The 26,609-nt window shown below is 38.1% G+C and overlaps 1 protein-coding gene across 2 annotated transcripts in view; it reads right to left on the minus strand.

The window, feature by feature from the left end:
* The window catches only part of KCNQ5 (potassium voltage-gated channel subfamily Q member 5), a 242,785-nt gene that overhangs the window by 16,162 nt on the left and 200,014 nt on the right, over positions 1-26,609 (minus strand). The window contains exons 10-12 of one of the 2 annotated variants that reach the window (XM_053461250.1): positions 22,473-22,529; positions 11,219-11,439; positions 3,493-3,601 (exon numbers count right to left, since the gene is read on the minus strand). In XM_053461250.1, coding sequence (XP_053317225.1) covers positions 3,493-3,601; positions 11,219-11,439; positions 22,473-22,529 — 387 coding nt within the window. The remainder of the gene's footprint in view (positions 1-3,492; positions 3,602-11,218; positions 11,440-22,472; positions 22,530-26,609) is intronic. The other variant, XM_053461252.1, reaches the window with a different exon arrangement.

A 26,609-nucleotide genomic window follows, 5' to 3' on the forward strand; every position in this document is an offset into this window, starting at 1 on the left:
GTGAGAGCAGAGCTGCAGGCTGATAGGCGGAACTCCAGGTTGCATTTGCGATCTATGGGATGTTGGAGGTTCCGCGGCTGAAAGCCATAGAGATTCTTACCTCGGCTTCCCATTTCAGGATGAGCAGTCATACGTTTCCATAAGATTTTTATTAGTGACCCAGATTAACTATTCTGTATAAAGCTGAAGCATACTGTTGTACTGGTCTTCTGCCAAAGGTATTTACCTGGATCAGAACCAGTGCCATGGTTAGTGCAGCTGGAGTACAGTAACACACAGACATATTTGGGAATGCCATGTGTATTCATGTGCTACATGTTTGTAGCAAAATAATTGCAGTGGGGAAACTCTGGCATAAAATATGTTCACTGATACTGCTGCTTGGCAACTGTATGAATAACATATGTTGTTTTCAGTACGTGGAACGACAATTAGATCACAACAGTCAAATATTAAGGCTTCTCTTTCCCTGAGGGAGTTTCTAATGTTTTTCTGAAGTATTCTGATGATTTAAGATTTAGTGTGAATTATTAAAATTGTTTTTTAATTTTTTTATATTAATTTTTTTAAACCCCAAAAGCTAAAAACAAACTAGGAGGAGTGAAGAAGTGCTTGGACATGAATGAACTTGTTCATTCTCAGAGCAATTTGAATGAATGCTCATACTAAGTTAGTTTCTTCCTTTTTGTAAATGTGTATGTTGTATAGATTGTATTAACTTTTAAAATTATATCATCAGTTTCATTTTAGATTACATTGGCTACTTATTAAAACCAGCAAATATATCACACACTTCATTACTATTGGCCCATGAATGTATTGAATGTAATGAACTTCTCATCATTTAGGGGTTGTTTATTATAAGTAATTCTTGTTCACATGGTCTTATCACCATATAAATTTAACCTACCGAGAACAACTTTTAAAACTCAAATTACTTTTTACAAGAATGCCCTGTGAGGGAAATACACAGAAAGAAAAAGATGTACTATGTGCCTTTGCAAATTTCAACCCATTTTTGAGGGGTACAAGCAGCAACATATTAGCCTAGAGGGCAGCACCAGGTGGCAGATTGCCCTCTTGGGTGATCAGGCCTCCTAGCGTGCTCCTGTTTAAGGGGTTACAGGAGAGATCTCTGATCTCCCCACCCAGCCCATTTGCACTATTAAGGCGTGTGTAAAAAACGCTGCATGCTTTCAAGCCGTGGAGTGTCAGGATATGGCGTCATATCCCAGAACTCAGTTCGAGGATGGAAAATGTGCAGTGGGTGGCTGAGGGTGATTCCTTAGGCATGTCTCTGAGAATCAATGGAGTCAATCATACATCTATGTTCAGATAACAAGACCACTGTTAATATGAAGTATTTTTCATAGCTGTTCCTTTCAGCAACAAACACAATCTTTAATAACTTGATACATTAACACTATTAAAGGATGCAAGGCTACACTTTTCTGTGCGCTCCCTCTGTGGTTCTTCTGATCCCATGAGTAAATGTTATTATAGTTCACTTGGCTTTGTCTTTATACAGGAGATGATGGCTTAATAATGCAACCCTTTAACACTCATTATATTGTTGTAATGTTTAATTTTAAATAATTTAGCAAGCTATTGCAGCACCTGTGTTACATTCCTTTATTGGCTATGAGCAGAAAATTAGGCTCACAAATTTTAGGATGGATGGATGGTTAAGCGTGGGATTAACTGAACTGCGGTAACAGATCTTGGAGTCCACAGCTAGGCATCACTGATAATTAACCTCTGAGACTATCTGTATTGATCATGAAATGAACATCTCAAGAACACCTCAAACCGACAGATCTCGATGATTTCTACACCACATGGGATGTATGCATTGTAATTAAGTCCAATTACTGTTCCAAGGTGTTTTTTTTGTTAAAGTATTTAACTACCTCTTTGTTGACAAATGTTTAAGGTTTATATATTTAGCAAACCTATACAAATTACTCCTTTCCATTCTGTCTTAGCGCCCTTTTTACTTTGGATACTGTCTGAACAGCTTGGTAACTTGTATTAAATGAGTTTTTTTTAAATTTATCCACCTGCATGTGGTTCTTCCCTTTACAGAACTTTAGATAAAACAAATATTTTTCATGTGTGCATCTCTATCATGTAAATCTGTATATTATTTCCCAAGATAGTAAGGGATTCATATGCATTTTAATGATATCCAACCGTTGCATTAATTATCTAATTATTTGATTATTACAAAAAAAAACATGTTGAAAAATAAATATTTTTACTTTTCGTTATTGAGACTCAATGTTTTCTCGGGAAAACGTTTAGCCAATAAGCCATTATAAATGAAATTGTGATCCAATATTTCCTGTTGTTGAGAAATTGGTGTTAATGATTAGATTCCATTTAATGTCTACAAGAGAATGCATTGCATTATATATCGTGTAGCCAATATGTTTCAATTAGATAACCTTACTAAAAAGCTGCAATTGTATTTTTAATTTGGAATTTTTAGTATTAAGATGAATGTCCTGAAATGTTTTGATGTCATCATCTCTTTTGGTGTCCAAACCCATCTTATCGTTTACTGTATGGTTATGGTATTGTCTAGGAAGGATTCTATTGCTGGTCAGGGGAGTATTGCGATTCACATTTCCTTAGCAAAGATTTTGGTTTTTTTTCCGTACAACTATACATGTATAGAGACTTTACACGTGGGACTGTTTTAAACCGAAGAAGAAACAAAGGCACAGCTCTTGCTCTTTACTAGGTCACAAAGTACAGGAGACATCAGGGGTATAGAGTTGCCACACTGTCTGGAACTTGAGGTTAATTCACAATTGCACCACCAATAGCTCCTGCAGAGGTATTGTATGGGAAATATTATTTCTATATGTTATTAAAATTACTGTAACCTGCAGAGCCAAAAACTGCTTTGCTAATTTGTGGGCATACTAATAATACACAAAACAAATGCAAGCAGACATTTTGGAATGTTCCATAGTTAACCCCTTAAGGACAATGGGCGGTCCCTTAACCCATTGAAAACAATGCATTTTTTGTCATTAAGTGGTTAAAAAGCTTATTTCAATATTATAATTCATTGTAAAGATTTGATTCCCCAAATTGGTTCACATAATTTCCTGCACTAAAACAACCTCCTATTTGAAGTTGTTTAAAAAAAATGACAAATATTACATTATGTAAAAAATGCATGTTAGCTACTTTTCAACGTTAATTACGTTAATTACATTAAAATACACAAAGGCTGTTTTTGGATTTAAATTTGGTACGTGTTACAGTTTGGAACACAGCAGTAGTAGCGTGGAAGCCTCTGCTGAGTCAGACTATTTATGGAGGAACTACAGTGAATGTTAAGTATTCCGTAATGTGTTCTATCTGTACGTCTCATAGCTTCCTATAGACATATTTTACCAGACTGATCATACAACTAGTAAGAGAGGGCAGCAAAAAAGTGTTATACAAATATTTTTCTAATGTGCATTTTTTACTAACCTGATGGCGCGGATGACAGTTTTAAGAGCAGGTGTTAGATCTTCAACTGATACGTCACAGTGGCACCCTTTTTCATCGTGCGCTTCTTCTGTTCCAAGGCCGACGTCAGCTAAAAGATAAAATCAGGCTTGGTTGAAAAGATGCATGTAGGAATTTCTAAAACACCATCCTTTAATGGTTTAGAAAGGGAAAGGATATAGTTTATAAAATCTGTTCTTTAAACAACCGAATTTGTGTAATACACACCTTAAGTGCCATTACCATAAATTGGTGCATTTATTTCAAAGGTTAATGAAGCAACTAACAAACAGTTGTGCAATTAGCACAAAAATGTATTGCTGCTGGAACAGGGCTCCAGACAATACTTGAAAACCAGAATATTTACAATGTTTCGTAAATGAAGGTCTGATCTGTGTGATCACTGAACAGATGCCTTATGTGTGCAAGTGCTTAGGGGACACTCAAGCCATCATATGCATTTTAACCTTCACATTTTTGTGCTCTCCCCATTTCAATATAATGTTACTTAAAGGGCTTTTACCGCCACTGGTTGTGTCAATGCAAAACATTGATTGGGGGGTGATTTGAGTGTGCATTTAAGATTGAGATTGCAAGATTATGGCATAATAAAAAACACTTTATGGGGATTTGAACTTGGGTCTGTTTCCGGCCTACCTTTAGTGCCACAGGTTTTTCTTAATATATACATGAGATATAGTCAGACTGGCCATTTTTTAAAAAATTTGGATTGGCTGCCAGCCTGCCTCTGTTGGCTTTAGAACTATACTTTACAATAGTTGGGTTAAAGTATAGTCGGAAGTGGAGTTACAGGGAATTGGTGGATCTACTGTTTGATACATAATCTTTAATTAATTTAGCACCCTTAAAAATGGATTGTAAATTCTACTTTAAAGAGAATCCTGACTGGGATTAATAAGTACCCAGCCCCTTATACGCCATCATCATACAGCGTCCTAAAATAGGAACATGCGGCTCTTTGATTGAGACATATTGCTTAATTTATTGACTCTTTTAATGAAAGAAGTGATGCATTCAGAGTGGGCTACTGGCTTTGAATATATTATTGGAAATTAAACAAACCAGTATAGTAGTATAAGTTATAAGAATTGTACAAATGAAAATCATTTTATTTTTTCTTCCAATGGTAAACCACAAGCAATCCCTATATCCATCAATTTTCCTAATCATTTTGATATATCTATTAATAGTTTGTATGCATCTATATGTCCATATCATCATAATAAATGGTTAAGCAGGACAATCTACTTTTCTATTGTTTAATAACATTTTGCTTTATAAGCCAGGTTTATTCTATTATGTATGACTTTTTAAAGTTACTGAAATGCAACTAATTTTTATCACGTTACTGTCACATACTATACATAAACATAAAGCAGATTTTGTCACCAAAAATAAAATTGATATTAGTTAGTGCTTATATGGTATTATTTTTGTTTACCTCCATATGGTAATTTTTTATATTGACTTAGATTAATAAATATAATATATATACACTTAAATTTTCTTTTTTCTGAAGTTTTCTGATCCAAACATGCAACCGAACAGTTTTCACATGAAGTTTTCGAACAGCTCAATATTAGTAATTTCTAGATTTGTACATGTTATTTTAGCCCAGTGACCATAACTCCAACTGTAGTTGCCTCAAGCCGTCATAGTTATATAAAAAAAAACTAAAAAATCCCATGCAGTAGTATAATTTATTTCACCTAAAAGGCAGTGGCACCGTCTGTAATAATAAGACTTATCTTTTAATCCTAATTATAAAAAAGTAAGCATCATATTTACTTCAAATCATAAATATATATATAAAAATCCTCAATAAGATTAAAACAAAATTATTTAAAGTCTGTACTTTCAGCCTGTATGGGATTTTTTGTGAGCTTTTACCTACTATACTGCCTTGTAGCATAGAATGGCTCAGTTGGACAACGTGACTAATTAAAGGAGGGGAACAAGTTAATTTGATACACAGAGTGTCTTTAGCATTTCCATATGTGCCCAAGAATGCCTGTCATAATTAAATATTAAACATAATGTGCTTCGCTTAGGTGGCCTAAACTCTTCAGTTTAAAATATCTTCAAAATCTTAACTAATATCTTCAACTAAACTCTTGTTTGTTCAATATTTTCTTATGTACCACTTGCTACATTATATGACCAAAATTATGTGGCTAACTGACTATTATGCCCACAAAAGCCTCTTAGACATCCCATTCCAAAATCATGTGCATGAATAAGTTGCAGCTATAACAGCCTCCACTCTTCTGGGAAGGATTTCCACAAGATTTTGGAGTGCGTCTTTGTGCCCATTTAGTCAGAAGAGAATTTATGAGGTCAGGCACTGATGTTGGATGAGAAGACCTGGCTCGCAAACCAGCTTTCAAATATATTTCAGAGGTATTTAATGGGCTTAAGGTCAGAGCTCTGTGCAGGCCATTCGAGTTCCTCCACGCTACACTAGTTAAACCATGTCTTTATGGACCTTGCTTTGTGCACAGGGGCATAGTGATGCTGGAACATATCGTCCCAAAACTATTGCCACAAAGCTGGACGCATACAATTGTCTTAATATGATGTAACATTAACATTACCCTTCACTGGAACTAATGGGCCTAGCTCAAACCCTGGAAACAGCCCAGACTATTATCCACCAAACTTTTTAGTAAGCACTACAGATTCCCCACTTGTGGGATGCGGATAAGAGCGGTCCTGCTGACATCATGGGTGGTCTCGCTGATGTTGCAAATGGTCCCACTGACATCGCAGTACACATGCTATTTTTAATGGGGAAGTGGGTGAGGACTGTGGCGTGTGGCAATGCCGCTTCCACGACCAGGAGTTTCCCGTTAGTGACCCAGAGCTTCACCCAGAGAGTTCTCAGGTATGCCTACAATCTATGGGGAGGGGATGGGGTGCACAAAAATTATGATTATGATCTTGTGAGGTGAATCCCCTCTTCCTTTGACTTGCCAGTCAAACGCTCTTTAGTTTAGACAGTGATGTAATAATTGTGGCACCATATAAAAAATAATCATAACAAACCATAACAAATCCATTTGTCAAGCAATCAAAGGTTGCCCTATAAGCAAGTGTCTTTTTCTTAATAAAATATTTGTTTGTGATGTTAATCATAAACAACAAAAACCATTGTGCTCATTTCTTATAACATCTTTACCAATATTTCAAGATGAACTCTTAATGCTTCAGCTATGAATCCCAGAAGACCCAAATGAGTATCTACATAATTTACACCCAAACACGCATTACTGGTTGGTACTAATCTGCAATCTACCTGCCTACATCATTTTGATCTATAAAGTCTTCCTAATACTTTTTTTCTGCTCCCTAGTAATGTCAACTATATGGAGTCTGCAGATGAATGAGCAAAACATAAGAAATAGCTTAGACTCTTTTGAGCTAGTCTAGTGATTTCTTTTTATTGAGTGAGTTTTCCCTGTCTCAACATTTCATCCAAAAGGGGTTAAATTATTCATCTGCAGATGTAGATGAAGTCAATTAGTGTGTGGTTAGAAAATATACTAGAGCTGTATTTTATATGCAATGGACAATTTATGTATGCCCTTGGTATCTGGTTTTACCAACATCTCCTTTTTCAGTAATGTTTTTAAGTGTTTCTTGACAACAAACGTTTGCAAGCCGTGGGACTATCGCACCAGTCTAATCTTGCACATGGTGATATCATTTTTATATTGCTTTAGAAACCATCTGTTTGTCCGTTCCAAATAGCATTTGTTCACATTCTGCTTTCTTTGTGCTAGCTGACAGGATATAGCAAAGTAATTTTATAGGTATATAACTGTGATCACTAAAAACAAGTTTTTAATGAGGACAAGCACTGTACTAAACCTTGTCATGGTTACATGTGGTTTGATACTGCATTGACATGTGGCAGTCGTGAGCAGCCTCCATATCAAATTCTATTCCTTATTTCAATAAAGAAATTAAACAAATTGAATTACAAAGGTAACAGCAGGGGGCCAAATTATAATGTAAATTATTTAAATCTTCCTGAATTAGGTGATAATACTATTTCATCTATGCTGTTTAAGCAAATCAAGTATAAGCCATTATACTACATATATACTTATATATATATCTGCGCACTGAAAACAACTTGCATGATCACTTTCAAGGCACGCACCATAAATCATAATCTAAACCAGAGGTCTCTAAAATGTATCTAAACTCTCGTCAAGGTAATAAGCATGATATAATTCAGAACAAAAGAGAAATGTGACAATTACAAAGAAAGCTGGCACTTAGTGGGGGGTAGCATTGGCAGGTGCACTGCGCCCTGCAGTTGCAGGTCAATGGCAGCTCTGCAGTTTGCATGCTGCTGATCAAATGAGAGGTAAGTGGATACATAAGGATCAACTAAATAACAAGAGCAAATCCTGCAATGTGGCTATAGATCAAATGAGAACCACATGGAAACAGAGATCAACTGATTAACACATGCAAACCCAGAATTACAGGTGTAGCTCAAGTGAGAAACATACAGAATAAAAAAAATGCCTATAACTTTTTAAAATAAATATCTAAACAAGATCAACAATTTTAACAAAAACATATATGTATGTGTAATCAACCACATGTTTAGAGATGGTGTGTGCGTATGTTTATTTGTGCAAGTTTATGGTGTTGGAGTGGCTGTGTCTCTGTGTGTGTATGTATGTATGTATGTGTAAGGTGTCAGCTTGCCTGTGCCCCAAACAGCTTCTATGTGCCATCTTTGTCCCAAAACAGCTTGTCAGTACCGCCAAAACAGCCTGCCTGCGTCATACTTGTCAATAAACAGCTTTCCTATATCATATATAGAATCCTGACTGACCCTTTCTGTGCCATATAAAAACAATCCTGATTGCCCCAGCCTGTGCCATATATATATATGTATATATATATATATATATATATATATATATATATAAAATCTGCATTGCCCCTGCCTGTGCCATATAAAAATCCTTATTGCCTCAGCCTGTGCCGTATAAAATCCTTATTGCCTCAGCCTGTGCCGTATAAAATCCTTATTGCCTCAGCCTGTGCCGTATAAAATCCTTATTGCCTCAGCCTGTGCCGTATACAAAATCCTGATTGTCTCAGCCAGTGTCATAAATTACTGATTCCCCCAGCATGTGCTGTGCCAATCTTAAAGTTTGTTATCATGAAGTGGTGATGAGCGCTGTCTGTTCCTCTCACTGCATATGCTGCGTGTGACTCAATGGATACAGCTTCGGTTGTCATGCAGAACAAAGTTTCCTGTCATGCGCAGCCCCCCCCAACATGCGCACTGGCACACATATGTACACCCTCACGCAGACACACATACAAATACTTCCACTAACTCATACTCACTAACACACACTTACACACCCATGCTAACACACACTCCCGCTCACACCACTTACATATACACATTCATGCTAAGCACACACTCCCTACCACACAATTTAGACATATATATCCATGTTAACACATAAACTATTTCACATAAACATCCATGTTAGCACACTAACAATTACACATACACATTCATGCTAGCACACAAACACTTACACATATGCATCCATGCTAACACATAAAACCTTACAAATATACATCCATGCTAGCACACAAACACACATACACATATATGCTCACACACACAAATGCTTACATATTTATGTTAACACACTCACTTATCCATACATTGTCATATATACACACATTCATACATAATCCCATCCTGCCTTACTCTCTCTCTCACTCGCTAACTCCCTCTTGCAACCCCCTTACCTCACTGACGACTTTCTCTCTGGTCAGATCAGCCCTTTTGTACAATTTTGGATCAGGGTGGGAAGGCAGGAATGCAGCAGAGTCACGTAACTTGTGGTTACGTGATCCACGCAGTGACGACAGCCAGGAATTAGAGTCTCAGCAGGGGTCGACCGGGCTCCACTGGAGTCACAGGCCCAGCTGCAATTGCAACCCCTGTCACCATGGTAGATATATCATAGACCAGTCCAGCCCTGCAGCTGGGCAAGTTGCTGTGCATAAAAACTTGTGGCAGGCCGTATGTAGCCCAGAGGCCATAGTTAGGAGTCCCTGATGTAAAGTACATAGACTTATTATAGTGAGGTACTCTATAAGCTACAGGAAGATATATTGGCATATTAAACTATACTTGTCTATAGTATAGCTCTAAGATGTTATTCACAAAACAGAATGGGAAACTAAGTGTTAACATTGGCAGACTCAGAGGTAAAGCCAATGCCACTCTGTCTATGTGGTCTGTAGAGAAACCTATTAGACAAGAGAATTCTTTTAACTTCTTTTCTTTTAAACTTTTAGGATTGCTATATTAGTGTATCAGTTGTGCAAGATACATTCTCATATACATCCCTAGTTAAAAAAAAATCTACCTATTTTAAAATTAGATGTCTGGCATTGATCACTTACGTGTTTTAGAATAATCAGTCATAATCAGGAATGTTCTCCAGAAATTATACTCCCTCAAATCCACGTTTGGTCTTACATAGTGGGTTTATTGGCCAAATATCTCATTCTAGTCACAATATGTCTAATGCTACCTTATAGCATACCCTATATTTTAGTACCATTTGTAATAGCATGAGTTATCTCAGACTTGGTGCATGGTACTTTTCAAACATTGACTTTGGTAACCATAGATTTACAGTCACACTCACAAATCACAAAAATTTTCTTCTGGGAGGGGTATGAGCTTTTGTCTTGTAAGAGACATGAGACAGCTCCATCTCCTGCAGACTAAAATCATCCTGAGCATAGGACAAAGGACCGTTAAGGGTATTCCCAATTGAGTTTTTTTTCAAGCTCTAGTGCAATTCCAATGTTATTTTCAGACAATAAAAACTTCACAGCAAATATTTCCTTTTTCAACAGCAGAAAAAAAAAGAAATACAAAAAAGGAAACACAGAAACATCAAGGTAAGTACCTCTAGCACTAATCCCAATTCACAATTCACAAGTATTACATTGGCTAAATACAATTTTGCACCTATGGTCCAAATGCTGCTCCGCAAAGCAATAGTAATTGAATTGGAGGGGGGGGGCAATGACCTAGAAGTTTAGTAGAGGTAATGGCTGGACCAAGGCTATTAGGGGTCTGTTAGGAAGTGGCATCCCAACTTTAGTTAACATGTATGAACCTTTAGTTTACTTTATTGAGACAACTACTAGGTTACTTTTAGGTTAAACCCAAAGCAGAGAAACTGGTCAGGAAAATAAAAATCACTAATTTATGTTGACAAAAAATCTTCTTCATGCTATGCCACTCAGAGAAAGGAGTTGCTAAGGAATCTCATGTAAGAACAGAAAAGATCTAGTCTTTGTGGAGTTACTGCCTAAAACCTTGTTCTGAATGCCCCGAGTTACTATACAAGGAATTGTAAGTAAATAAATGAGCCGTTGTTATAGTCTAAATTCTTCCAATTAGAGCAGCACAACAGAATGGTTGCATTCATTCCCATCTTGCTACCTTCTCCCCAGCATCTGCCAAACCTGGGACACTTTTAACCACCTTCTTAATTCTGGCAGCATTGCCAATGTTGAGACACAATTTCACTTATAATTTCATTAAATTACCATTGACCAGGTACATACATACCAGGGTGGTAATGTATTTAGGTAAATCAGTATATCTTACTATCTGTAACTGGCTTTGGTTGTGAACTCTTCAGCCTTAGTGATGGCCGAAAACGTGTTCTATCATTGAAGCTCCAGCTTTTTTGGACTTTTGTTGGACTTCCTTCAGTTCCAATATCAGCACTTGGTGAACGGCGATCTCCAACTGATGCTTGCCTGCTTTTTATACTTTGCCCCCTTGGGCTTGCCATACGTACACGCTCCTTAAAACTTAGTTTCTGGCTGTAAAAAAAAAAGATAACAAAGATTACAAATTCTATATTACTGCTTCATTACAACAAAAAGCATAAACTCCAGCAAAGGAGGTAGATTATCTGAATTGATACAAAAAATACCCACATGTTTTATGCACTATAGATCAATGATGAGTTGTATAAATTGAGATTTCATTTAGTACATAAAACAAATAATTGAAGCATAACATAATCCTCAATATATTGTTTAAATAATACTTTAGTAGTTTATAACAAAATGCTTCTTCCAAATTATTGGTATTATTAAAATAAAATAACTTATATATACATGCAGCAGATGTCAATCAGGCAAACAATTTGATCACACATTTGTACATGCATGTGCAAAGCATTGTTTTTCTAATACAGGATACAATAACAAGGAAATAGTGTCCATTTTATATTAGGTATAATTATTACATTACAATAATTATGTTTACATGCGTTGTAAAACTACTTTGGGGAATCAGCAAAGTCCTACGGTTACACATACAAAGTTCTTATTAGAAGCATATTTATTAAACTGATGATACATCTAAAGGTGGGACTTCTGAGCCTCAGAGTCTGAGGTCTTCAAAGCTTGTGATTCTACATCTTAAATCATGAACATTGGCCCACTAGAAGATATCACAAACTTAGTTAGTCACTAATCTACAGAAGAGTAGATTAGTATTTTTATATATTATATTTAGCATAACTGTTCCTAGAAGCTCCCCTTGCTTTCTGTGGAACATATCCTCCATAGCCTTTAATGGAAGACTACTGGCAGGCCACTAAAGGAGAATGTTTGTCCCACTGATGCCTAAAAAACAACAAAATAAAAATGCCCTTAAATAACTTTAGTGACAACAGAAGAAGCTACAATTATAAGCAACACTATGGGGACCTACCTTAGCCCCTTCCAAGGTATTGAAGTCAACTGCCAATATATAACCTAATATCCTGACATTCAGCATCACTAAATTGCAAGGAGACCGTGTGGGAGCTGTGATTGAGGTCTGTGTTACAACAGCCACAGACCTTAATGTATTTCACACCGAAATGGGACGGCCAGGGGAGATCAAGTGATCTCAGAAAGTTTGGCTTTTTGGCAGGACAGTGCCCGTAAATTGTGATTGTACCTGTGGACAACAGGGCTGTTGGGACGTATGATGCAGACAGGATGCATGGTGAAAGAAAGTAACATACAGTGCTGTGAAAAAGTATTTACCCTCTTCCTGATTTCTTCTATTTTTGCATATTTGTTTTAACTTAAATACTTCAGATCATCAAACTAATTTTAATATTAGGCAAAGATAACCAGAATAAACACAAAATGCAGTTTTAAATGATGATTTTATATATAGAAAGAAAAAACTATCCAACACTATCTGGCCCTTTGTGAAAAAGCAACTGGCCTCTTAGTTACTAAATCAACCATTTGACCACATTTAATTGAAAATTGGGTTCAATTTCACTAGACACGCCCAGGCATGATTACTAACAGGTGTTCAATCTAAACATTAATTAAATAGAACCTGCAAAGTACGGTAGGCTAAAATGTTTAAAATTCAAGAACAGATGAGAAACAAAGTCATTAACGTCTATCACTCTGGAAAGGGTTACAAAGGCATTTCTAAGGTTCTGGACTCCAGTAAACCACGGTAAGAGCCATTACCTACAAATGGAGAAAACTTGGAACAGAGGTGAACCTTCAGAGGAAAGGCTGGCCTACCAAAATTCAAGTGCGCATTGACCAGACTAACATGCAAAATACTTCAGCCCTCATTTGCCTCAGTTGAGGTCAGTATTCACAATTTCACTTTAAGACTGTGCAAATGCATGGATGGGAGAGTTGTCTGTTGAAAAACATTTTGATGCCCCGCAAGTCTTTTGGGATAATATTCTGAGGACTGATGAGTCAAAAGTAGAACCATTTGGACGACATGGGTCCTGTTACATCTGGTGGAAAGCTAACAAAGCATTACAAAATAATCATACCAAGAGCCAGACATGGTGGTGGAAGTGTGATGGTCTGGGGCTGCTTTGATGCTTCAGGACCTGGGCAACTTGCCATAATTGACGAAACCATGAATTCTGCTCTCTACCAGAAAATCCTGAAGGAGAATATCCGACCATCAGTTTGTGATTTAAAGCTCAAGCACCTGTTTGGTTAAGCAGCAGGCCTTTTTTTTATTATTATTTATTGTTTTATATAGTGTCATTAAATTCTGTAGCGCTGTACAATGGGTGGACAGGACATAACAAGTAGTATGTAACGTAACAATTTGACTTACAGAGACAATAGGTGAGGAGGGCCCTGCTCAAACGAGTTTACAATCTACAGGGATTTAGGGTGTATTACACAATAGGTAAAAGTCCCATAGTTAGTGATGGACCAGCCTCACTAGTAAAAGTATTGCAGGAGAGGGACTAGGAAAGGTGCGCTTAAGGCATATGGGAGAGGGTTAATGTGCTATGTTGTAAGCGACCTTAAAGAAGTGGGTCTTGTGGGATTTTTTGAAGGAATAAAGGCAGGGAGAAAGACGGATAGACCGGGGGAGGACATTCCAGAGGATGGGGCAGCCCTTGAGAAATCTTGTAAGCGTGCATGAGAGCTAGAAACCAATGGAGAGGATAGAAGGAGATCATTGGATGAGCGTAGAGACCGGTGTGGAGTGTATTTAGCAATGAGTGATGAGATGTAGGTAGGGGAACCGCCGTGAAGGGCTTTGAAAGTAAGTGTCATTTTGAAATGAATCCTGAAGCGCACAGGCAGCCAGTGAAGAGACTGACAGAGGGGAGAGGTGTTAGTGAAGTGATGGGAGAGGAAGATAAGTCTGGCAGCAGCATTCATGGAGGATTGTAGAGGGGTGTCACGACAGCGGTACTGGCAGCGGACCCACACTGCAGAAATTGGAAAAGGCGCCTCCTAGCGGAGATGGAGAACACAGCAACCAGTGCACGGAGACGTATAGTGGAAACAGGAACGTAGCAAAGCTCAGAACATCCAGGAACCAAAATACTAAATAAAATAATAAATTCAGGGCTCAGGCGGAAGAGTAGTCGGGGTCACAAGAAGAGGACAGGGCAGGCAGCAAACATCAAAGAACTAGCCGGAGTTAGTAAACAAATAATAAACAGCAAGGGAACGCTAGTGAAGGCTATAAGGCACTATCACAGGCAAAGGTGTAGTGCCTACTGAGGGTTTAAATATCCCTCTGCAAACTGGATCCTCCTACCCACATAATTAGGGGGAGGAGGAAAAAAGATAAATGTCAAGACAGCGGGCATGAGGAGACGGGGAGATGATAGTACCATTAACATTGAGGGAGATAGATGGGGGAATCTTAGCATTGGAGGGAGGGAAGATGAGAAGTTTGGTTTTGGAGAGATTGAGTTTCAGGAAATGTGCAGACATCCAGCCAGAGACAGAGGCGAGGCAGTTAGTTACACAATCTAAGACAGAAGGAGAGAGATCAGGAGAGGATAGATAGATCTGGGTGTCATCACCATACAGGTGGTATTGAAAGCCAAAGGATGAGATCAGTTTGCCAAGTGAGGAACTGTAAAGAGAGAACAGAAGGGGTCCTAGAACTGAGCCCTGTGGTACCCTGACTGAGAGGAGGAGGGAAGGGGAAGTGTTACCGGAGACAGAGACATACACAATGATCCAAAACACACAAGGAATGGCTCAATGAAACAAAATTAAGGTTTCAAATGGCCTAGTCAAAGTCCTGACTTGAATGTAATTTATATGCTGTGGATGACCCTAATGTGGCTATATTAAAAAAATCTGTCAAGAAGAAAGGACCAAAATTCTTCTGCAGCAATGTAAAAGACTCACTGCCAGTTATCGCAAATGTTTAATTTCAATTATTGCCACCAAAGGTAGAGCCAGGGCCGGACTGGCCCACCGGGATACCGGGAAATTTCCCGGTGGGCCGGCAGGTCCGTGGGCTGGGACCAGGGGCGGGCTGGGACCTGAGCGGCCGCTGGGTGCTGATGCGACCGGCCGGCCGGCGCTACTATAATACTTTTTTCTTAATTTAATATGGCAAGCTGGTCCGGCTTGCCATATTAAATTTTAAAAATGTATTACAGTATCGCCGGCCGGCCGCATCGGCACCCAGCAGCCGTGTGCGATGGCCGCTTAGTGATGGGAGCAGCATGAGGGGTGAAAGCTCCGCCCCTCGCACTGACCTTTCACCCCTCACGCTGCTCCCATCACTATGCAGCCATCAGATTGCTGGGAATGTAATCTGAACGGCCGATGCGTGCTGATGCCGCCGGCCGGCTCTGCTTTAATACTTTTTTTTTTTACTTTATATGGCGAGCCGATCCAGCTTACCATATAAAAAAAATAATTACCATATAGAAAAAAAAGTGTTAAAGTAGCTCCGGCCGGGGGCATCAGCACGCACCGGCCGTTTAGATTACATTCCCAGCAGCCTGATGGCTGCATAGTGATGGGAGCAGCGTGAGGGGTGGAAGCTCCGCCCCTCGCACTCAGACTGCTGCAGCACCGGATGTCAGGTCAGTGACATCCTGTCAGGAGAGAGAAGAGAACAGTGCGCGGCTATCAGAGGACGGAAGTCAAGAGAAGTAGAAGGTGAGTAAAGTAATGTATTTTTTAGTACAAAATGTATAATATTTTTTTTTGAATGTGTTAAAAACAAAAAAAATCGGCATGTGTGTGTATGTAAGTGTGTCCCCCTATATGCCACTCTGCCTCCAGAAATGCCTTTTACCCCCCTATATGCCACTCTGTCCCATGACATGCCTTTTAACCCCCTATATGCCAGAGTGGCATATATGGGTATAAGGCATTTCTGGATGCAGAGTGACATATAGGGGATTAAAAGGCATATGATGGGACAGAGTGGCATATAGGGGAACATAAGGCTTTTTTGGAGGCAGAGTGCCCCATGATATGCCTTTTAACCCCCTTTATGCCACTCTGCCTCCAGAAATGCCTTATACCCATATATGCCACTCTGTCCCATGATATGCCTTCTAACCCCCTATATGCCACTCTGCCATATAGGGGGTTAAAAGGCATATCATGGGACAGAGTGGCATATAGGGGTATAAGGCATTTCTGGATGCAGAGTGACATATAGGAGGTCAAAAGGCATATCTGGAGGTATAGTGGCAAAAAGGGGGTTAAAGGCATATCACGGGGCAGACGGGCATATAGGAGGGTTGAGGCATATCAGGGAGGCAGAGTGGCATATGGGGGTTAAAAGGCATATCATGGGACAGAGTGGCATATAGGGGGGCATAAGGCTTTTCTGGAGGCAGAGTGCCCCATGATATGCCTTTTAACCCCCTTTATGCCACTCTGCCTCCAGAAATGCCTTATACCCCCCCTATATGCCACTCTGTCTCATGATATGCCTTTTAACCCCCTATATGGCAGAGTGGCATATAGGAGGTTAGAAGGCATATCATGAGACAGAGTGGCATATAGGGTATAAGGCATTTCTGGATGCAGAGTGACATAGAGGAGGTCAAAAGGCATATCTGGAGGTATAGTGGCAAAAGGGGGGTTAAAAGGCATATCACGGGGCAGAGTGGCATATAGGAGGGTATAAAGCATATCGGGGAGGCAGAGTGGCATATAGGAGGGCATAAGGCTTTTCTGGAGGCAGAGTTCCCCATGATATGCCTTTTAACCCCCTTTATGCCACTCTGCCTCCAGGAATGCCTTATACCCCCTATATGCCGCTCTGTCCCATGATATGCCTTTTGACCCCTATATGGCAGAGTGGCATACAGGGGGTTAAAAGGCATATCATGGGACAGAGTGGCATATAGGGGGTATAAGGCATTTCTGGAGGCAGAGTGGCATATAGGGGGTTAGAAGGCATATCAGGGGGGCAGAGTGGCAAGCCTGGGGGCAGATGTGCATAACTCGGGGGTAGGTTGGCAAATAAAAGGAAAAAAAAACATATCTCAATCATAGCTTATATTAAATATGAAAAAAATAGTCTACATGAATTAATAAAGAAACAAAAGTTTCTTACCAGAATATCGTGAAGAATAATGTGATCACTGTTTTGTTCCACTGAACTTTTTCATCTAAAATGTTCGCAGTAGTAAATGTTTTGATCCCATTATGTGTAATGTATTTAATTTATTATGGCCTTTTAACACTTTTGCTTTCTGGCATTTTAATACAAATAATGAGTTAAAAAGAATGGCGAATAGTGTGAGTCGGGTATGTATAAGGGGTGCGTGTGGTTAAAGAACGCGACCGTGAGATAAACTATATGGGGCTGGTCTCCAAATTTTTCCAGGGCTGCTTTTCAGTCCCAGTCCGGCCCTGGGTAGAGCAACCAGTTATTAGGTTTAGAGGGGCAATTACTTTTTCACACAAGGTAGGCTTTAATTTACTCGTCACCTTCAATAAATTAAATGATCACTAAAAAGCTGAATTTGGATTTATATTAAAACTAGTTGGATGATCTGAAACATTTAAAGGTGAGGAATAAGCACTTTATTCATATAGTTGCTTGCTCAGCTAGTTGCTTGCTGCTAGTTCAGAACTAGTTGCTTGCTCAGAACTCACTACACATTAAAGATAACATATACAGTACGTCTTCACAAATGCCAAACTCATTTTCACTTAATTTCTTGATTGACATAGGGAGTGAAAGGTCAATTGTTCACCTCTGGTAGTTAAAGGGTTAGCACATTTAGTATTCACGAGGGTTCCTTAATGTACCTTTCAAAACCAACAGAGTTTACTATGATGGTTGTGGATGGAGGCAAGCATCTCATCTCCAGTTCTGTGGGAAATGTAAATTGTTGTTGTTTTTATGGCTGATTAAGGGTGGTGAGGGAAGGGTGGTGGTAATGCACTAGGCTCAATGGGTGCTGGCCATTAGCAACAGATCAGAACCTGCAGTGTACAGTGGCTGGCTAGATATGTCCGGCCACGCACTGTGTGATTTATAGAAATGCAATAGAAATACACTTTTGTCTTTTGGTGGCCATTACCACCCAGTCACCACCAGTCCAGTCCTGACTAGGCTTGTAGGTTAAATTATTGCAAATCACTTATTGGGTGTATAATTTTCCCTTACACACATTGCTTGTACTAAATGTTTTACTGAACAGCAGTCATGGCAGACCATTGAATATAAATATAATACTGTAATTCCAAAATCGAATTCCCATATCTTTTACAAAATCAAAACAAATTATATCCTTACAGCAATAATTGCTTCTGCAATAAACTACTTTTGGCTCTGTTTCCTGCTTATACCATTTAGACAAGCTTGTGATGTATGAGTTTTTCTTTCACCTTATTATTTTTTTGTGTACTCTAAAAGGTCAATTATGTCTGCTCATACAGAGCTGGTATGTAAATCCTACCAGTTAGTGATAGTAAAAAAAATAGTAGATCAGTAGAACAGAAAATATTGGTTAGTTTGCTTCTCCTTGTCCAGGCTTAGATTATGTTTACATTGTTATTACTAAATGATAATTGAAAATGTGTGAGATGATATTAAATCTAAATTAAAATATCCTTTACAATGTTTTTACAAATATATAAAAGGGACACCACAGCAAATTAGACTCAGAAAGGTGTGATAACTGGGAGAGCTTTTCTGCTAGTAATAACAGTAGATCATATTATATGAAAGTGAGAGCTGTTAGATACTTCAAGTAAATGGGCCCTCATCTTAAAATAATCAAAGTTCCCTCTATACAAAACAAATCCAGCGTGAAACACCTAAGATAATCTGTTAAAATATGCAATGAAAAGGCTTGCTTTGATTAAAAAAAGAGAAAACATAGTAATAACACATTAAGTAATTTACTTAATCACCAAAAACTATAATAATGTATGCGACTTGAATATAGGAGGCCTCCAATTGTAGACCACACTTTTCTGCATTTGAAAATAAAAATCTGATTTACTTGAAGCTTTTCTTGGGTACAAGATTGGCCTGATAATTATATAGATTTTTATGCCCGCAAAAGCTTAAGCATAACACAATGTATTTGTTGTTAATGCTGTAAAAGACTATTGTTACCGGAAATGGCTAATTTTTTATGGAATATCTTCTTTATCAGCAGCAATCACTCCTGTGTTCCAACGGAACTTTGTGTTCGCTAAGCCAACTTTAAGTGTAAAAGGCTAATTGATAATTGGAAAACCCTTTTGCGATTATGTCAGCACAGCTAGAAACTCATTATTTTCCAGGAAAATAGTTACCCCAAACTTTTGAATGGTAGTTTTTCTGTCTTTGGCGATAATTGTGGTCACACATGCACCAGGATCACTGCCTCATCATTTGCCCCTTCCTTCAGCAGACACTACAAACCTGCTGGATCTGACTGTCTGTATCAGCGTGAGCAACAACAACAACAGTTCCGATGAAGCTGCAAAATGTGACATCTGAACTGACCCTATCACAGCAATGCAGTACTGTCCTGTGAATGAATGGGTGGCAACCCTAGGTTAAAAGCTCCACGTAAATTTAGTCATTCATAGGTTTGGACAAAACAGTGTCAGTCAAATAAGTATAAATATTAGGCTGTCTCCTTTAACAGGACAGGCTTAGAAAATAAAATGACTTATTCAACCTTGAGGCATACTTTTAATAAATGTTTGCTTTGGAAGGGGCCATTTGATCCCTTAGGACTCTGTCCTTCTTGCTCCTTATGGGAGACCGGAGTAAAGGGCTAGTTATCTAAAAGGGTGGGGATTGTCCTAAAAGGTCAGAAAGAGAGAATATGGGCAGAGATCAAAGGCTGACTCAGAGGCCATTTTTTCCCATCATGCCATCATATGCCACAGTGCTCTACAATGTATAAACAGGACATAACAAGAAGGGTATAGCTAACATAATCAGCTATGTATCAGGTATTTTCATATAAATAGCATAAAAATGTTTAGAAAATCTATCTGAATGATCACCTATGCTCTATGGCCTAGATAAGGGAACATGAGTCTATTAGCCATTGTCCTTGATTAACATAATGTTTGGTACAGTGATGCAGTGATGCAGTTACACCTGCCAGACACTGGGTACACTGACACAGAGTCATATTTCCGTCCCCATCTTTTGGACCAGGCATGTTATGGGTGGGGGATTATTACAGTATATTAGAAAAGCAGGTTAATGCCTGGAGTTCACTTTGGCCTGCTTATTCATACCAAGCTGCATACTCCTCTCGTTTGCAAACAATTTAATAGGAAAAAATATCTTCCGACGCAACATACATTACCATGTTGCTTGCTACTCTAGAAGCTTATGGGTTAGATGGTTTTATTTTTAACTTGTCAACATGCACTGATAATGTCACATGCATACATTGTTCCATGCTGGTTGCACTCATTAAACTAGAATAATAAGGCATGGTGCTAGTACTAATTAGTGGGAATGCCCCCTCTATATATAATATTACACAGAGGCTAGTCATAGCATTATTCTCAGCATGCATGTTTATACCCTTAAATGATACTGCTGGTTTTCAGATTTTAAAAAGATTTCTTTCAGTAACTTATGCATATGTTTCATTTTTTTTTGTTTTGTTACATGTGTTTTTTTAAAAAAACTTCAAACTGTTTAGAGCAGTCTGTGATTGTGCCAATTTTATAAATTGTTTCTGGAACAAAATTTTTAATGCAACATCCGTGCCAAAAAAACCCCAAACTTGTCAATAAAAAGGTGCACATTAAAAAGCTGCACAACCCATACGTAAATATTTATCTAGTTTTTGCTCTAAAAAATGTCAAAAATCAACCTCTACATCTAAATTCAAAGTGTACAATACACAGCAGACCAGCGCAAAGTTTTGTGATTCCACTTAGATATAATATTATGGAATACGATTTACATAATACATAAAGTGTAAAAAACTGATATTCTACTCCTGGTAGGTAGATTGTCAAAATAAAATAAAAGTAATCCTAGTCCCCCCCAAAATACCAGTCTGTATGTAACCTCTTTTTTATCCATGCAGTGCTTGGAGATTGCAAAGAAGTACATCGCTATTGCTGCTCTGGAGCATTTAAAATGTATGTTAAGTGGCTGATAAGCCATACTTAATGTACTGAAATTCTGGTTCTAATTCACACATTATTCTGCTAGTAATACCCATTTCAAAATGAATATTGCTGTCCGCAGACAAGGGCAAGAATGGAGACTTATTCCCTGTTATTCATCTGGTCGTCTAATCTTAAGCGAAATTTAATCATGATGGCTAGCCAATGTGAGAAAATTATATTAAAGAAAATAAAACAGAGGCCTAAAACGATAGGAGAAGTGAACAAGGTAAAATTAGAAAGTTTCATTTTAAAACATGAATGAGTTTTGTAGCATATAGGAAGGCACGTAAGTGCGGGAATGATCTAGTCTATGCTCCCCACTTACAAAATCCTCCAGGCTCCCATGGTGCAGTCAACCATATATACATTTTCAAGGGCTGTAATTATATCATTTTAGCCCTGTAGAATTTTAACTTTTCATAGTTAAAGGGGACAGAATAGTCACCACTAATATATACTGTATTAAATCATCCACTTTTAATTGCAAAGACTTTCAAGGACAAAAAAACCAACAACATACAAGAACAAGTCCTTGAATTCGCAAGATGTAAGGCAGAGTCATAAGCTGGAAAAGTTTTATCCTGTCTTTAAGCCCCTTGGTCATATTAATGATTCCATCTGTTCTGCGTCTATTTTAGCTGTTGATATGAAGGGGCATTTTGTTTCACTTTCAGGAACAGGAGGGCAGCTCTGCTTAGACAGTCCCATGCGTTTTGTTACAGTTCACTGTAGGATACATTTCTGTTTGTAAGACATCAGCCTGTCTGACAATACATTCTTACAGGCAGCAAGCAGCAGTAAACATTACAAGCAGTTTGGGAATCCAAAGGAATGAAGATTAAGGTTATAGGAAGGAGAAAAGAAAAAAGGAATAATGAAAAGTTACAAAGCACGAGGAGAGTAAGTAACTCATCATGCACCTGCTGTCAGCTGGCATTCTCAAATATCATGTGAGCAGACAGGATGCTGAATACCTCAGTTTCCGAGAGGTGTACATCCTGAAGAGCTTCTGCTTATTACTACAAAGCTTACTAGGAATGAGGGGAAATAGAGGGTAATGTTACCAAGCATAGCACTAGTAGGAGACTATGCTGCATCACAGTTTACTACACTTGTAAACAAGTTACATGCACAGAAAGTTAAGCAAGTTTGTATATAACAAGAGAAACATTTGACTTTGAATTCAACAGCAGATAACGATTTGGCCCAGCTAGTCTGCCCATTGTACCCTGGTATAAAAACCGCAAAATGTATTCAGCTCATGGTCTTGTCTTATATTCAGGATAGCCTTACGCCTGTCCCATGCATATTTACATTGCCTCACCACACTGACCTCAACCCCTTCTTCTGGAATGCTTTTACACTTATCTACCACCCTCTCAGTGAACTAACATTTCCTTACTTTACATTACATATTAGATTATCAACAACATCTGAAACTTTAAGGGCAGGCTTCCTTTGTACAAAGGTAAAATCAGGCCCATGAAGAGCTCTGGAATACAACTCAAAAAATCTCTAGCCTCACAGGCTGAGAGTAGTGGGAGATGTAGTAGACCTTGACAACACTTTCAAGGTTGTGGACTACTTTTCCCATCTTGCTTAGAGTGCTTGAAAATGTTACTTATTAATACTGTAACGTACCATGCTATAGTTTGTAGTACCTTTAAAAAACAAGAAGCCATGAGCTGTACAATCTTTTAACTAGTTCTATTTCTAGAGCTAAAGAAAGACTGAGCTATTTTGAGGTACAGTCCTCTTAGGCTTGGGTTAGTTACATAGAACAGCTACATGTTTTAAAAGCATAAGCAAAGTTGAGAACTGAAACACACACTCATACACTCTCACACACACTCTAACACCATACACTTACACCAACACACACCTGTTACTCACCTTGTGTGTCTTCACTGAGTTGCAATGTTACTACTGCTTTTACCACCATACACATACACACACTAACATCATACACTAATACACACTTGAATGCCATATATTTATGCACACGCTAACACAAAACACACACACACGCTAACACCATACATTCACACACACTTATTCACTGAGCTGCCACGCTACTACTGTGGGAGTCACATAATGTCACATTAAGTGATCCTGCTGGAGACCTTGGTTATTGGGGCTCATGAATGCCATAAAACTGCTGCACCTATCTTAGCATGGGTTATTATACTGAGCAACTTAGTAATTCTCTGAACACGTTTTAGAAGAGTTTTATTTTCTGATAATGAAGTGGATTTTTCATTTTTCTGGAACAGTTTAGCTGCATGTTTAAATATAGAATTAATTCTATCCTCTGCACTTTTTATTAGTTTTAGGACAGTCTTATAACCGTGTTATCTTAGTGGTACCCAAGTATTTTGATCCTAAAAGAGACAAAACAGAATTTAGTTTGTTTCTGTCAAACCTCTGACACTTTTCCAAGGAAAAGTAAAAAACAAGCAGAAAAGGCAAATTATATGTTTACAAATGTGACCAAAGCAAGATCCTCTCCTGCAGCTCTCGTGTAAGACTGGCATACTTGGGTGCTACTAACATAAAGCGGTTGTAAAATATATTTTCTTTTTAACATAAAGGAAAGAAAAAATACACAGATAAGTATTAAGAAAACTATGACAATCCAGAAGTAGAAGGGTATTGTGTATTTTTATTCTTAATATTTAATAAGGATTATAAAACATATACATTAACATTATCTTTGTGGTCAATCACTTGTGAGTTTGTTTCCAAATTATTGAAAATGTATCAGATTGTAGTGGTAATCGTGAAGAACTTTAACTGTCAGATAACACCACATTGGGGGGGGGGCATGAACTCACTCATCCAAAATAAAATATATTTATTTCATGGACAATTGAATGAATAATATTGCAATAATACCTCTCAAAGTAAATAATAATAAAGCAGTTAGAGATAGACAGACTGTCAATAAACCATTAGTTAGGATCAAGTGTCTCACGCCAATGACTTGATCGGCTTTGTAAAATGCATAGAGAAATCTGTAAGATTGATTGAATTATGCATTATGCAGGCCCATCTCAAACCTTTATGCAGGATAACCTGCCAGGCTTAGCCCCTCGTAACACATAGTAAAGGTATGTAGTACACCACCACAACGCTGCCATATTGCCCCAAGTTCACCTGAGAGCAATATGGCAGCGCTTGCATTGATGTCCTCTCGCCCAATTGGAGGATCTGGAAGATTGCGTCACCACAGGCACCGCCCTATTGCCCTCAGTTTACTCCCCCAATCCTCCAATTGTCCAAATTCAATGGGCCCAAAACAATTGTGTTAATAAGATGACATTTCCTTTAATGATGAAAACATTGGTGGTCAACGATACCCAAGGAGAATATTTCTTTGTATAGTTTCTTCTTTGAACAAATCTGTTATTTTCAAATAGAAACAGCGATTGGGTTCAGGGTGCTATACCTGAACTCTATACTATCTGTCACCCCTAATTATTAGATTCAATTAATTTTTTCTTTTAGTTAACTGTTACGAGAGAGGATCATCTGTTGATCAAAAAACAAGTTATGTTGGATTAAAAAATTATTTTGTATCTGAACAGGTAACATTGGAGAGCCATTTTTTTGTATTTTGTAAGAAATCTACTTATTTGGTATAGATTGTGTATCAAATACATTCAAATACCTAATTTGCATTTTTTAATCTTTTTAGGGAATCCACTTTGAGACACATTTGTTATCTATAATCATAGACCATAGTATCATGTTGTACATCATACTTTAAATATATTTGTTCCTCCTTTTAAGACGACTTGTCATTAACAAATTATTCCACTGAAAGTATGATATACAGTACTGTGCAAAGCTTTAGGCGGGTATGAAAAAACAGCATCAAGTTTTCTGGGTACACTAGCAAACAGTTTTTTAAGGAACTCAGTATGGTAGTATGGTAGGTTGTTCCAAACATCTAGGAGAAGTAACTGCAGTTCTTCTGTGGCTTTAGGCAGCCTTGGTTGCCCCACCATGCTTCACTGTTGCCTGCAAACACTTATTCTTCTACCACCTTCCAGTCCTTTGGCAAACAAGCTGCCCTCTCCTTCAGCTAAATATTCAAAATGTTTACTTATTAGTCCAGAGTAGCTGCTTCCATTTTACCGCACCCCAGTTCCTGTGTTTTCATGAATAGTTGAGTTGCTCAGCCTTGTTTCCATGTATGGCTTTTTGGCCACAAGTCTTGCCTGAAAACTACTTCTCACCAGACTTCTCTGGAAAGTAGTTGGGGTACTTGAGTTCCAAAGTTTTCTGCTAATTATGAGCTGATGACACTGCTGGACATCTTTCAATTGCAAAGGGAATTAGGCATGGTTTATCTTTCATTTGTTGTACTAGGTTTCCTTGGCTGACCACTGTGTCTACTGTCCTCAACATTGCCCGTTTTTTTGTGCTTCTTCAAAATATATTTGACAGAACATCTAAAAACCAATGTCTGCCTTGAAATTTCTGCCTGCGAGAGACCTTGCTGATGCAGTATAACTAACTTGTGTCTTGTGCTATGCTCAATCTTACCATGGTGTATGACTTTTGACATTAAACTGTCTTCAACAACCTCACCTTGTTAATTAGTTTGGCTGTTCCTCACCCAGTTTTATTCTTCCCACACAGCTGTTTCTGTTAATGATTGTGTTTCAACCTACATATTAACATGATGATCATTTCCACCTGTTTGGTAAAATTGTTAAATCATACACCTAACTATATGTGTCAGAATCTCTGACATTGTGTAAGTGTACCTAGAAGAACTGATCCTGTTTTCAAGGAAAATGGTGGTCACACCAGACAGATTTGATTAAGAGTTTTCTTCTGTTCACTCAATTTGCATTTTGTTAAATGATAAAAATAAAACTATTGTTGACAGTATTCTTACTTTAAAGCATTTTTCACACCCGTCTAAAACGTTTGCACAGTAATGTATAAATATATAAATATGAGTATATGTACAGTATATGTAGTGTATATACTGTGTATAAATCCTGTACTTTAGGCTCTCATATTTATAGTTCTAAATCCCTATGCTGTCAGTATCTGACCACATACATTTTAAGATTGGAAGATTTCCAGCAAGAGTA

This window comes from Spea bombifrons, chromosome 3 (genome assembly GCF_027358695.1).
Source record: "Spea bombifrons isolate aSpeBom1 chromosome 3, aSpeBom1.2.pri, whole genome shotgun sequence".
Lineage (NCBI taxonomy): Eukaryota > Metazoa > Chordata > Amphibia > Anura > Pelobatidae > Spea > Spea bombifrons.